Source organism: Pieris brassicae, chromosome 2 (assembly GCF_905147105.1).
Source record: "Pieris brassicae chromosome 2, ilPieBrab1.1, whole genome shotgun sequence".
Classification (NCBI taxonomy): domain Eukaryota; kingdom Metazoa; phylum Arthropoda; class Insecta; order Lepidoptera; family Pieridae; genus Pieris; species Pieris brassicae.
Genome location: NC_059666.1, coordinates 3,903,416 through 3,919,665, shown reverse-complemented (window position 1 = coordinate 3,919,665; position 16,250 = coordinate 3,903,416). Strand labels below are relative to the sequence as shown.

At 33.7% G+C, this 16,250-nt stretch overlaps 1 protein-coding gene across 4 annotated transcripts in view; it reads left to right on the top strand.

The window, feature by feature from the left end:
* Window positions 1-16,250, top strand: part of LOC123719953 — a 29,712-nt gene that overhangs the window by 775 nt on the left and 12,687 nt on the right. For all 4 annotated transcript variants that reach the window (XM_045676297.1, XM_045676296.1, XM_045676294.1 and 1 more), the window contains exons 2-6: window positions 948-1,098; window positions 2,598-2,757; window positions 14,404-14,664; window positions 15,129-15,339; window positions 15,597-15,750. In XM_045676297.1, coding sequence (XP_045532253.1) covers window positions 948-1,098; window positions 2,598-2,757; window positions 14,404-14,664; window positions 15,129-15,339; window positions 15,597-15,750 — 937 coding nt within the window. The remainder of the gene's footprint in view (window positions 1-947; window positions 1,099-2,597; window positions 2,758-14,403; window positions 14,665-15,128; window positions 15,340-15,596; window positions 15,751-16,250) is intronic.

The following is a 16,250-nucleotide window of genomic DNA, read 5'->3' as shown; positions in this document are numbered from 1 at the left end:
TAGCTGCAAAATGAAACCGCAGAATTCGTAAGATAATTTGAAAAATATCTCAAGACGTAAGTCTTGCTTTGGTTGTTCATGCGTAAAGACTTAAGCATCATTTGCATTACTTGGGTTTATGAGAATAGAACGGTCACTTAATATTTACATCGCCTTACAGGTGTTTCATAACATTTGTGACGTAGCCTTAAATATATAACCTGTGACCCGATACATACCTGTATTAGCAGGGGCAAAAATTAGTTTATTTACCCAGTACCCAAATACCAGCTTCCAGATGGCTTGTCGGATTGTCAATCTCCTATTACTGATCGGCTTGAATCCTCATTCTGCCTCTCTTTGCGAAGAACTATTTAGAATCGCACGAGCCGAATTTACTACAGTATGATGACGTCTTATACTCCGAAACGTGTTATCGAAGTAATTCCAGTAATTCCAATCCCATTCGAGTAGGACAAACCTCGACCTTAGCCTATGTGGCTTGTGGTTGTCAGTCAGAGTGGTTGATAACCCTCAGTTAAAGTTGGAGGAACTATTCTACCTCTACACTATCATATACACCAATAAAAAACCGTACCCTCTTCTACCTGAGGACATATCATTAGTAAAGCACCCGTCGTTTGACGTTAAAAAAGAGAAAAAGTGAAATTCTTTCCTCCTTCAATCTTCCAAAAGAAGAACATTGGGATTTTTAAGCAGCAAAGGCACTTCCAAGACAGACGTTAATAACTTTTTAAGAATTTTGTATGCTGTATGTAATTTCGATAAGTAGCGCTGAAGACATTGTGATCGCGCAGTGCGTAAACTGAAGTGAGGATCGTAGTCACTATCGCTATTGGGAGTTACAGAGTACCAGCTCAGGTGGAATTGCGTTCAAATATCTGTCTGGTCTGTCAAAGGTTAAGGTATATGCCACAATGGATAATTAGGGATTTTACTTTCTTCAGGTGCTTGGTGTTACTGCTAATACCACAGCTGTTCTCGCGCATCGGAAGGTACACTCTAACATGTTACGCCCTAATCCTAATCCTGACGGGCCCTGCTACCAACACCCTCAAGAACTCGGAGGTTCTTACGGAATCTATGGCATGCAGCCAGGTAAGCTTTCAATGCAGGTATAATGTATATGGAGATTCATTTTCCATTTTGTTACCGTTTTATCACGTTCTTCAAATACTAGAATATATATTTATAAGAGTTTATGTACCAGGCCAAAATGGAATCGAAACTGGATTTTTTTTTTCAAACCAAGCAAAAAAACAGGAACGTTAAGAAGCGGGTTTGTTTTTAATCAAATAATGTGATTGCCCAATTTGTTTCTTACATTAAAATGCTCGAAATGTAAGTCAATTCATGGTAATCACTACGATGTACCACGGTCCCTACTTTGCATTCATGAACTTTTTATTTCGTATTAACTTTACAACGTCTGCTCTCATTCCATCAGACATGCAATTGTATGATTAATGGGTTCAGTTGCCTTCTTATTCTGAAATGAAGGTTAACAATAATACGATATAATTTTAGGTTATTTATATGCTTTGTTTTTTTGAGTTTGTTAGCGACAACAAATATCTTTTATTCAAAGTCAAATCATTTATTTAAATTAGGCCTATTTACTTTTGATAGTCAAAAGTACAAGTTAAATATAAAAAATTCTCTAGTTGTCCTTTTCTAAAGGTTCATATGGCAAAGGATGGACAAGAAACTCCACACATTTTTCAAATTGTTTTTACAATATTTTGTATACGTATACATTGATTTGATAATTATATTTATAGACCATGTACATAGAATAAAAAAAACTATTATACTAAAATAAATGGTGTTATAAAAAACAATACAAACAAACAAATACTCATACACGGGGTTTTATAAGCTAATTGTTCACTAACAGTATATCCACGAATTCCTGACTCAAAGAAGTCATTGAATTCTTTTAGACTCGGCGTTGTTAAAAAAAATCCGTAATTAAAAGATAATATTGTTCAAGTGTCGTATTGCTTAATGGTCAAAGCAAATGCATAAACATCGTCTTGGAATGGAAGTAATGCGTTCTGCTCTAGTTCTTTCATGTAGTGGCATATATAGGTCATGAAGTTATTTTTAATGAAGTTCTGAACCTTTTCAATGCGAAATCTGTCGGTCAAAAATATTTAACGCTAACGTAAAATCTGTAACAATAATCTTCATGAAATGTAGGCGCGAAATAAGATTTTATGAAGCCATTCGCGTGTAATGACTGACTCATGACATAGCATAAAATACTTTATTTATGCGTCGAAGTGTCTCTGTGGAGAATCACATAAGATATTAAAATTAAATTATATGGTGCAACTATACAAGTAGTCTTATAGCTTTTAGATAAGGATATATAATATATAAGGATATACCTGAAACGCCTGCCAAGTTTTTTTTTTATAAAATATTAAGATGGCTTTTTCTCTTATCTTTTTTTGCATTTTTTGTAGCTTTAACTATATACGAACTAAAACTATTGTGAATTTACCCAACACCCACAATATATTGAAACGAAATCATTTATTGACATAAAAGCATATTTTAAATACAGTCAACAAATATATATTTTATTTCAGGAGCAAGTTAAATCGCACGTGAGACATTTGACTGACTCCGTTCATCAGCCCCTAAACGCAATAAGAGACAGCGTTCACATTATGATGGAGCGGCTCGACCAGCTCAATGTGAAAATGAAGAATATTGTCATGAGTATTGAACGGATGGTTGTTAGTATTGGTAAGTTTTCAATTACGAAATCACTGCATTATTAAGAGCATGAGATTCATCAAAAAGGGAAATTATTGTGTGTTGTGTCTTTTTATGTGTTGTATGTGTGTGTGCACGGAGAAGAAGAACGTAATTATATTTAAAATAATAGAACTAGTAACAAACTACAAAACAATAAAATACATTTCCGGTTCATACACATAGGTGCTGAATTGTGAGGTCAGTGGCGGGAGCCGGCATCCTCTCTTACACGAGTTTAATAGACGTATGAGTTTCTGAGACAAATGACAATGACAGTTCTTCTATAGAAAGAAATTATTCGTTGACTGATTGTAGTACATACAAAGCAAAATACCTATGGATATGTGATTCTGTTTTTTTAATGAAATTTATGACTTTTTGTACATTAGGTGTAGCTTAGTTCTTAAAATCAAAGAAATATCTGATTTCGAATTACCAAAGTATCGTAGTATCCGTGAAGTATGTGGACAAACATACGACGAATTTACACGTGTTTAAAAGACACGTTTTTGACTATTATATATTACACATATTCTAGATGTGTAAAACTTAAATTTTATACACATACATATTAGACTATTTTCTTCTTCACAGGAGTTGTTACTTTACGACGTGGTGACGTCTTAGTCGAAGCAAAATATGATGTATTCTTGTAGGTAACCTAATATAGTGAACACACACTTGAGAACGTCAGTCAAACATATGCTTATAAATTGACATTTAGTGCCAGTTCTCATATCAACGGCGTAGAACGGACTTTTCACCACTATCAGCAATGCGAGGTGAAATAGGACCACGCAGTTAGATTACTATGGGAGCAACACGCAAACACGTAGTATCAAATTGAATTAAGGCAGAAAAAATAAATCCCCAACATGCTTGAATATTACTAAAAAAACACTGGCGCTACAACCTTTATACGCACTATGATTATTTCCATGGGAGCAACACGCAAACACGTAGTATCAAATTGTATTAAGGCAGAAAAAATAAATCCCCAACATGCTTGAATATTACTAAAAAAACACTGGCGCTACAACCTTTATACGCACTAAGATTATTTCCATGGGAGCAACACGCAAACACGTAGTATCAAATTGTATTAAGGCAGAAAAAATAAATCCCTAACATGCTTGAATATTACTAAAAAAAACAATGGCTCTACAACCTTTATACGCACTATGATTATTTCCATGGGAGCAACACGCAAACACGTAGTATCAAATTGTATTAAGGCAGAAAAAATAAATCCCCAACATGCTTGAATATTACTAAAAAAACACTGGCGCTACAACCTTTATACGCACTAAGATTATTTCCATGGGAGCAACACGCAAACACGTAGTATCAAATTGTATTAAGGCAGAAAAAATAAATCCCTAACATGCTTGAATATTACTCAAAAAAACAATGGCTCTACAACCTTTATACGCACTATGATTATTTCCATGGGAGCAACACGCAAACACGTAGTATCAAATTGTATTAAGGCAGAAAAAATAAATCCCCAACATGCTTGAATATTACTAAAAAAACACTGGCGCTACAACCTTTATACGCACTAAGATTATTTCCATGGGAGCAACACGCAAACACGTAGTATCAAATTGAATTAAGGCAGAAAAAATAAATCCCTAACATGCTTGAATATTACTAAAAAAAACAATGGCTCTACAACCTTTATACGCACTATGATTATTTCCATGGGAGCAACACGCAAACACGTAGTATCAAATTGTATTAAGGCAGAAAAAATAAATCCCTAACATGCTTGAATATTACTAAAAAAAACAATGGCTCTACAACCTTTATACGCACTATGATTATTTCCATGGGAGCAACACGCAAACACGTAGTATCAAATTGTATTAAGGCAGAAAAAATAAATCCCTAACATGCTTGAATATTATTAAAAAAAACAATGGCTCTACAACCTTTATACGCACTATGATTATTTCCATGGGAGCAACACGCAAACACGTAGTATCAAATTGTATTAAGGCAGAAAAAATAAATCCCCAACATGCTTGAATATTACTAAAAAAACACTGGCGCTACAACCTTTATACGCACTATGATTATTTCCATGGGAGCAACACGCAAACACGTAGTATTAAATTGTATTAAGGCAGAAAAAATAAATCCCTAACATGCTTGAATATTACTAAAAAAAACAATGGCTCTACAACCTTTATACGCACTATGATTATTTCCATGGGAGCAACACGCAAACACGTAGTATCAAATTGTATTAAGGCAGAAAAAATAAATCCCTAACATGCTTGAATATTACTAAAAAAAACAATGGCTCTACAACCTTTATACGCACTATGATTATTTCCATGGGAGCAACACGCAAACACGTAGTATCAAATTGTATTAAGGCAGAAAAAATAAATCCCTAACATGCTTGAATATTATTAAAAAAAACAATGGCTCTACAACCTTTATACGCACTATGATTATTTCCATGGGAGCAACACGCAAACACGTAGTATCAAATTGTATTAAGGCAGAAAAAATAAATCCCTAACATGCTTGAATATTACTAAAAAAAACAATGGCTCTACAACCTTTATACGCACTATGATTATTTCCATGGGAGCAACACGCAAACACGTAGTATCAAATTGTATTAAGGCAGAAAAAATAAATCCCCAACATGCTTGAATATTACTAAAAAAACACTGGCGCTACAACCTTTATACGCACTAAGATTATTTCCATGGGAGCAACACGCAAACACGTAGTATCAAATTGTATTAAGGCAGAAAAAATAAATCCCTAACATGCTTGAATATTACTAAAAAAACACTGGCGCTACAACCTTTATACGCACTATGATTATTTCCATGGGAGCAACACGCAAACACGTAGTATCAAATTGTATTAAGGCAGAAAAAATAAATCCCTAACATGCTTGAATATTACTAAAAAAAACAATGGCGCTACAACCTTTATACGCACTATGATTATTTCCATGGGAGCAACACGCAAACACGTAGTATTAAATTGTATTAAGGCAGAAAAAATAAATCCCTAACATGCTTGAATATTACTAAAAAAAACAATGGCTCTACAACCTTTATACGCACTATGATTATTTCCATGGGAGCAACACGCAAACACGTAGTATCAAATTGTATTAAGGCAGAAAAAATAAATCCCTAACATGCTTGAATATTACTAAAAAAAACAATGGCTCTACAACCTTTATACGCACTATGATTATTTCCATGGGAGCAACACGCAAACACGTAGTATCAAATTGTATTAAGTCAGAAAAAATAAATCCCTAACATGCTTGAATATTACTAAAAAAAACAATGGCGCTACAACCTTTATACGCACTATGATTATTTCCATGGGAGCAACACGCAAACACGTAGTATCAAATTGTATTAAGGCAGAAAAAATAAATCCCTAACATGCTTGAATATTACTAAAAAAAACAATGGCTCTACAACCTTTATACGCACTATGATTATTTCCATGGGAGCAACACGCAAACACGTAGTATCAAATTGTATTAAGGCAGAAAAAATAAATCCCCAACATGCTTGAATATTACTAAAAAAACACTGGCGCTACAACCTTTATACGCACTAAGATTATTTCCATGGGAGCAACACGCAAACACGTAGTATCAAATTGTATTAAGGCAGAAAAAATAAATCCCCAACATGCTTGAATATTACTAAAAAAACACTGGCGCTACAACCTTTATACGCACTATGATTATTTCCATGGGAGCAACACGCAAACACGTAGTATCAAATTGTATTAAGGCAGAAAAAATAAATCCCTAACATGCTTGAATATTACTAAAAAAAACAATGGCGCTACAACCTTTATACGCACTATGATTATTTCCATGGGAGCAACACGCAAACACGTAGTATTAAATTGTATTAAGGCAGAAAAAATAAATCCCTAACATGCTTGAATATTACTAAAAAAAACAATGGCTCTACAACCTTTATACGCACTATGATTATTTCCATGGGAGCAATACGCAAACACGTAGTATCAAATTGTATTAAGGCAGAAAAAATAAATCCCTAACATGCTTGAATATTACTAAAAAAAACAATGGCTCTACAACCTTTATACGCACTATGATTATTTCCATGGGAGCAACACGCAAACACGTAGTATCAAATTGTATTAAGTCAGAAAAAATAAATCCCTAACATGCTTGAATATTACTAAAAAAAACAATGGCGCTACAACCTTTATACGCACTATGATTATTTCCATGGGAGCAACACGCAAACACGTAGTATTAAATTGTATTAAGGCAGAAAAAATAAATCCCTAACATGCTTGAATATTACTAAAAAAAACAATGGCTCTACAACCTTTATACGCACTAAGATTATTTCCATGGGAGCAACACGCAAACACGTAGTATCAAATTGTATTAAGGCAGAAAAAATAAATCCCTAACATGCTTGAATATTACTAAAAAAAACAATGGCTCTACAACCTTTATACGCACTATGATTATTTCCATGGGAGCAACACGCAAACACGTAGTATCAAATTGTATTAAGGCAGAAAAAATAAATCCCTAACATGCTTGAATATTATTAAAAAAAACAATGGCTCTACAACCTTTATACGCACTATGATTATTTCCATGGGAGCAACACGCAAACACGTAGTATCAAATTGTATTAAGGCAGAAAAAATAAATCCCCAACATGCTTGAATATTACTAAAAAAACACTGGCGCTACAACCTTTATACGCACTAAGATTATTTCCATGGGAGCAACACGCAAACACGTAGTATCAAATTGTATTAAGGCAGAAAAAATAAATCCCTAACATGCTTGAATATTACTAAAAAAACACTGGCGCTACAACCTTTATACGCACTATGATTATTTCCATGGGAGCAACACGCAAACACGTAGTATCAAATTGTATTAAGGCAGAAAAAATAAATCCCTAACATGCTTGAATATTACTAAAAAAAACAATGGCTCTACAACCTTTATACGCACTATGATTATTTCCATGGGAGCAACACGCAAACACGTAGTATCAAATTGTATTAAGTCAGAAAAAATAAATCCCTAACATGCTTGAATATTACTAAAAAAAACAATGGCGCTACAACCTTTATACGCACTATGATTATTTCCATGGGAGCAACACGCAAACACGTAGTATCAAATTGTATTAAGGCAGAAAAAATAAATCCCTAACATGCTTGAATATTACTAAAAAAAACAATGGCTCTACAACCTTTATACGCACTATGATTATTTCCATGGGAGCAACACGCAAACACGTAGTATCAAATTGTATTAAGGCAGAAAAAATAAATCCCCAACATGCTTGAATATTACTAAAAAAACACTGGCGCTACAACCTTTATACGCACTAAGATTATTTCCATGGGAGCAACACGCAAACACGTAGTATCAAATTGTATTAAGGCAGAAAAAATAAATCCCCAACATGCTTGAATATTACTAAAAAAACACTGGCGCTACAACCTTTATACGCACTATGATTATTTCCATGGGAGCAACACGCAAACACGTAGTATCAAATTGTATTAAGGCAGAAAAAATAAATCCCTAACATGCTTGAATATTACTAAAAAAAACAATGGCGCTACAACCTTTATACGCACTATGATTATTTCCATGGGAGCAACACGCAAACACGTAGTATTAAATTGTATTAAGGCAGAAAAAATAAATCCCTAACATGCTTGAATATTACTAAAAAAAACAATGGCTCTACAACCTTTATACGCACTATGATTATTTCCATGGGAGCAACACGCAAACACGTAGTATCAAATTGTATTAAGGCAGAAAAAATAAATCCCTAACATGCTTGAATATTACTAAAAAAAACAATGGCTCTACAACCTTTATACGCACTATGATTATTTCCATGGGAGCAACACGCAAACACGTAGTATCAAATTGTATTAAGTCAGAAAAAATAAATCCCTAACATGCTTGAATATTACTAAAAAAAACAATGGCGCTACAACCTTTATACGCACTATGATTATTTCCATGGGAGCAACACGCAAACACGTAGTATTAAATTGTATTAAGGCAGAAAAAATAAATCCCTAACATGCTTGAATATTACTAAAAAAAACAATGGCTCTACAACCTTTATACGCACTATGATTATTTCCATGGGAGCAACACGCAAACACGTAGTATCAAATTGTATTAAGGCAGAAAAAATAAATCCCTAACATGCTTGAATATTACTCAAAAAAACAATGGCTCTACAACCTTTATACGCACTATGATTATTTCCATGGGAGCAACACGCAAACACGTAGTATCAAATTGTATTAAGGCAGAAAAAATAAATCCCCAACATGCTTGAATATTACTAAAAAAACACTGGCGCTACAACCTTTATACGCACTAAGATTATTTCCATGGGAGCAACACGCAAACACGTAGTATCAAATTGAATTAAGGCAGAAAAAATAAATCCCTAACATGCTTGAATATTACTAAAAAAACACTGGCGCTACAACCTTTATACGCACTAAGATTATTTCCATGGGAGCAACACGCAAACACGTAGTATCAAATTGAATTAAGGCAGAAAAAATAAATCCCCAACATGCTTGAATATTACTAAAAAAACACTGGCGCTACAACCTTTATACGCACTAAGATTATTTCCATGGGAGCAACACGCAAACACGTAGTATCAAATTGAATTAAGGCAGAAAAAATAAATCCCCAACATGCTTGAATATTACTAAAAAAACACTGGCGCTACAACCTTTATACGCACTAAGATTATTTCCATGGGAGCAACACGCAAACACGTAGTATCAAATTGTATTAAGGCAGAAAAAATAAATCCCTAACATGCTTGAATATTACAAAAAAAAACCAATGGCGCTACAACCTTTATACGCACTATGATTATTTCCATGGGAGCAACACGCAAACACGTAGTATCAAATTGTATTAAGGCAGAAAAAATAAATCCCTAACATGCTTGAATATTACTAAAAAAAACAATGGCTCTACAACCTTTATACGCACTATGATTATTTCCATGGGAGCAACACGCAAACACGTAGTATCAAATTGTATTAAGGCAGAAAAAATAAATCCCCAACATGCTTGAATATTACTAAAAAAACACTGGCGCTACAACCTTTATACGCACTATGATTATTTCCATGGGAGCAACACGCAAACACGTAGTATCAAATTGAATTAAGGCAGAAAAAATAAATCCCCAACATGCTTGAATATTACTAAAAAAAACAATGGTTCTACAACCTTTATACGCACTATGATTATTTCCATGGGAGCAACACGCAAACACGTAGTATCAAATTGAATTAAGGCAGAAAAAATAAATCCCCAACATGCTTGAATATTACTAAAAAAACACTGGCGCTACAACCTTTATATGCACTAAGATTATTTCCATGGGAGCAACACGCAAACACGTAGTATCAAATTGTATTAAGGCAGAAAAAATAAATGCCTAACATGCTTGAATATTACAAAAAAAACAATGGCGCTACAACCTTTATACGCACTATGATTATTTCCATGGGAGCAACACGCAAACACGTAGTATCAAATTGTATTAAGGCAGAAAAAATAAATCCCTAACATGCTTGAATATTACTAAAAAAAACAATGGCTCTACAACCTTTATACGCACTATGATTATTTCCATGGGAGCATCACGCAAACACGTAGTATCAAATTGTATTAAGGCAGAAAAAATAAATCCCTAACATGCTTGAATATTACTAAAATAAACAATGGCTCTACAACCTTTATACGCACTATGATTATTTCCATGGGAGCAACACGCAAACACGTAGTATCAAATTGTATTAAGGCAGAAAAAATAAATCCCCAACATGCTTGAATATTACTAAAAAAACACTGGCGCTACAACCTTTATACGCACTGTGATTATTTCCATGGGAGCAACACGCAAACACGTAGTATCAAATTGAATTAAGGCAGAAAAAATAAATCCCCAACATGCTTGAATATTACTAAAAAAACACTGGCGCTACAACCTTTATACGCACTAAGATTATTTCCATGGGAGCAACACGCAAACACGTAGTATCAAATTGAATTAAGGCAGAAAAAATAAATCCCCAACATGCTTGAATATTACTAAAAAAAACAATGGTTCTACAACCTTTATACGCACTATGATTATTTCCATGGGAGCAACACGCAAACACGTAGTATCAAATTGAATTAAGGCAGAAAAAATAAATCCCCAACATGCTTGAATATTACTAAAAAAACACTGGCGCTACAACCTTTATATGCACTAAGATTATTTCCATGGGAGCAACACGCAAACACGTAGTATCAAATTGTATTAAGGCAGAAAAAATAAATCCCTAACATGCTTGAATATTACAAAAAAAACAATGGCGCTACAACCTTTATACGCACTATGATTATTTCCATGGGAGCAACACGCAAACACGTAGTATCAAATTGTATTAAGGCAGAAAAAATAAATCCCCAACATGCTTGAATATTACTAAAAAAAAAACACTGGCGCTACAACCTTTATACGCACTATGATTATTTCCATGGGAGCAACACGCAAACACGTAGTATCAAATTTTATTAAGGCAGAAAAAATAAATCCCTAACATGCTTGAATATTACTAAAAAAAACAATGGCTCTACAACCTTTATACGCACTATGATTATTTCCATGGGAGCAACACGCAAACACGTAGTATCAAATTGAATTAAGGCAGAAAAAATAAATCCCCAACATGCTTGAATATTACTAAAAAAAAAACACTGGCGCTACAACCTTTATACGCACTATGATTATTTCCATGGGAGCAACACGCAAACACGTAGTATGAAATTGTATTAAGGCAGAAAAAATAAATCCCTAACATGCTTGAATATTACTAAAAAAACAATGGGTCTACAACCTTTATACGCACTATGATTATTTCCATGGGAGCAACACGCAAACACGTAGTATCAAATTGTATTAAGGCAGAAAAAATAAATCCCCAACATGCTTGAACATTACTAAAAAAAAAACACTGGCGCTACAACCTTTATACGCACTAAGATTATTTCCATGGGAGCAACACGCAAACACGTAGTATCAAATTGTATTAAGGCAGAAAAAATAAATCCCTAAAATGCTTGAATATTACTAAAAAAAAACAATGCCGCTACAACCCTTATAGGTATGGGCCTCAGATTTGTGTATCTGTTTCATTATCATTTGTTAATCGAATAGGCAAGTAGGTGATCAGACTTCTGTGCCTGACGCACGCCGACGACTGTTTGGATCTAAGGCAAGCCGGTTTCCTCACGATGTTTTCCTTCACCGTTGGAGCTGATGTTAAATGCGCACATAGAAATAAAATCCATTGGTGCACAGCCGGGGATCGAACCTACGACCTCAGGGATGAGAGTCGCACGCTAAAGCCACTTGGCCAACACTGCTCAATATTACTAAAGTCTCTTTTAAATCGGTTATTAATGATAATAAAAAGAGGGAACATATTGTTATGTACACTCAAAGTACAAGAAAAGACACATTATTTCAATCTCTGTTATTACTTGAATAACATTGTAAAGCTTTGCAATTTTACAAGCGACAAGCAAGTAGGTCAACTATGGGGTTGTGCTTTTAGAATTGAACGCTTGATTACTTCTTCGTAGCAAATTCATAATGTATTTTATTTATGGCATAGGACAATTATTGTATTTGAACCACGACCCAAATGTGATATTTTTTTCAAATGTTTTTGTTAAGGTGGAAAACACGGAAATATAATTTTCAAAACACATTTTTTTTTCTACATTCATAGAGATTTTCTATAATAATTATGTATATGCAAGAATATGGCACAAAAATATTATTTTGCTATAAATTTGTCTTACATAAGTAAAACGTAGGAATTTACAAGCACATACCGCTTATATTAGTTTATCATATTAGTAACCAAATAATCATTAATATATTTTTTTTTAAATAGTATACTACGTTAGTTGCTAAAAAGTAGGCACCATTTCTAGACAAATACGATTCGTACTAATAACGACTGGTATTTTAAATACAGTCTGTGTATTAAAAATTTAGTAATTACTACTATTTAATGATTATCCATTATTAAAGTGACCTATTTTTTTATTGATCGTTGTAACATTGCTGCATATAAACGATTCGTGTAAGCAATAAAGCTTTATTATTGCATGTCAGCTTAAAGCTAATAATAATAAAATAACTGAAAACTTTAGTTACTATACTTTTTTTATATTATGATACACTTCTAAATAATTTTAAAGTAGATCGCTTTTTCAAACAATAATTACGATTGTTTAATTTTTTATACTTCATTGATGTAATTATGCTATTAAAAAAAGGTTTTGTTTCTTAAGCAAGTTAGGGCCATGTGCAAGTTTTATTAATCTATTTCGTTTCCTTAGATTTTTTTCATTAGATATAAGAAAAACCTACAATGGGTATGGATACCTACTTTTAGGTATTTGCCTCAGTTTTGTGTATCTGTTTCGCGATATTTTTTTTCTAATTGACGTATGATCAGCCTCAGTCAACTCTTTGAGTCTCACGCATGCCGGTTGTGATATTTTACTTCACCGTACGAGCGAGAGTTAAATGCACACGAACCTACAACCTTAGGGGTGAGAGTTATGAATAAAATAAAATATGTTTATTAAGGATTATAAGACACAGATTTTACTTATTCCACGTCATTAAATTTGGATCGATAGACACCTCATCGGCAAAGAAGACAGAGCGTGTAGGCCGAGAGAAAAAGCCGGCGTAAAAAACTCTCGCTACTCTTTTAAAATATCAAATTATACAAGATGACTATGACAAACACAGAACCAGAATGGAGCGGACCGTACGGTCTACGGTCTCCCATACGGTCCGCTCTTCATTTATATTTAACTGGCTGCCCCCGCGAACTTCGTTTCTCCTTAATATGGTTTTAGTTAGCCTTAATTCGTGACACGAAAGAATAATTTCACTGTTTTATCGTCACTATAATTTGAATTTGATTGACACTTCGGTCTAAGTAACACGTGGTTGGCTATGCTAACACTAAAAATTAAAAAAGTAGAAATAATTGAATTTCACGGTATTTCGTTTACTACAAAATAAATTTAATTTATACTTTAGGCTCAATAACACGTGGTAATCATGATATTGAATTGTAGCTTATATGACATGTTTGTCGGTTTACCATAGCAGTGTCATCTATTGATTACTTACTCAATACAGTCGAAAAGTATCGACATCTGTTAGAATCTTTTGGAGGTAACAGATAATTGTGACTGTAAATTAATTATAGACAAATAATTTACAATAAAATTAAAATTGCGACTATAATTAAAGATCTAAGCTATCTTATCTCTTAAGTTGGACCAGACTGCTCACGGTGTGCCAATTTAATTTAAAATCGGTTAAGTAGTTTAGGAGTCCATCGCGGACAAACATCGTGAATGAAGATTTATATATATTGAGATTACAAAAAAGTTAAACACGAAAGCACTAGGCCAACACTCCTCAAAGGTGGAGGCTATGTATGCCATAAAATATAGGTCTATTAATTTAATTACAGCTGACGTCATACAATCTTCATACTACTGGTTATCTTCAGTAGTGAACGCCTGCAATCATAAACTCGGCACTCCCTACGAGCATTGTATGAATATCCTCAATAAAGGACTGTCTGATTGCAAATCAGTCCTTGGCCCAAAGCTCTTCTGGCTATGTAATGTAACAAAGGTGGAAGCTGCCTGTCGAGCTGTAAAATCCTACAAGAAAATTTGTACTTTGGACGAGTTTGCTAAAGGATCTTTTGCAGCTACAATTAAAAGAAGTGAGTCCTAAAATAATTATATATAATGTGGTGAATGTGAGTTAGAAATAGATTTGAGATTGTCTTAAAAAACAGATTTGTTTAATGAATCCAAGTTACAGAACTAATTTAATAAACGTATGTGTAAAAAATGAAAAACGATAAACAAATTTAGTATCACTTATGAATTTGTAATGCAGTTTACTATGCGGTCATAGACACTGACAATATGTGGTCCAAATCTCAATGCTACAAAGTAAAAGTTCATCTATCCAACATCACATACCAACATCACCATGAGTGAGTCACTATCATGACCAAAGCATGCAAATGTCCAAACTCTACTAAATATCTAACTCCATTGATGATGTTGTTGTTCTATTAAGAAATTCCATTGTACATTTATAATCGCTCAACTGACTTCTAATTATTGCAATACAAATAGTACTGGTTTTTGGTATTAATTCGATTGATATATCTGCCAGAATTGCACGATTTCACAAATCGTATGAAAACAATGTTCTACGTGCACATTGAGGTTCATCACAGATGTACAGTGAGTAACGAAAGCCGCTCCGCAAGTCAAGTGGCTGCGGGTATTGTCACTGAGATAAGAAATAAGGCGGATCCCTTGATTACTTGGCTCTCTTGGAGCTCCTGCGTCACAAGTCTCTTCTTACTGCTGATTATATTCAGGTATTTCAGATTTTGTTTTCTGATAACTCACGTACATACCCTCACTTACACAACATGACACATGTTTTAAACATTTAATTGATTTTTTCCGTTTGTAAATGTTTGAACCTTTTTCTATATATTATGTAGTTGATGGTATCTGTAGCAATACGAAAAAAAACCGCAACCATTGAATCTGGACTTGTACCGGAGATTTTAGTGTCATTGAAATTTATAAGATAATTTTCACGAATTTTGCCTGCCTTTGTTTTTCTTAGGGCAAAATACTACCAGCACATGTACGAAACTAGATCAAGATTTGACAACCGTTATGTAACGAAGGAGCTGTACGAGATAGATCTAAAGAGGTTTCAGGAGGGAAGAGACACGATTTTGCCACTTAACAGAAGGGAAAAAACTAAATATATTCCGGTATGAAGGCTTAATAACACTTGATTGATAATCTTGCAATTATGTCAACTGCCCATATTAAAAGACATTATTGTTCTTTACCCAAAACACCAAAGAAGCCACGTTACTTTTATAGCTTTCGTTTAGATTATGGCACTCGCTTTGTTTGTTATATAGTCCAGTCAATTTAGATACTAAAGTAGTGGTCAAATATTAGTCCGGTCAATTTAGATACTAAAGTAGTGGTAAAATATTAGTCCGGTCAATAAAATTTGAAATAAAATTAAATTGCGGAGAGCCAAATATTAGTGGAGAGCTGGGGTTTACCATTACAAATAAAGTTTAAAAAATCCAATTGATCCTTTGTGTGCTACAAAATTTATTCGGGGTCAAATGTGAAAATTTGAGTTTGAGAAAAAAAAACAAAAACAGTAAGTTTGAATTTTAAAATTTACAAATTTAAAGATATTTTGTTAGTGGTAAACTCCAGCTCTCCACCAATATTTGGCTCTCCGAAATTT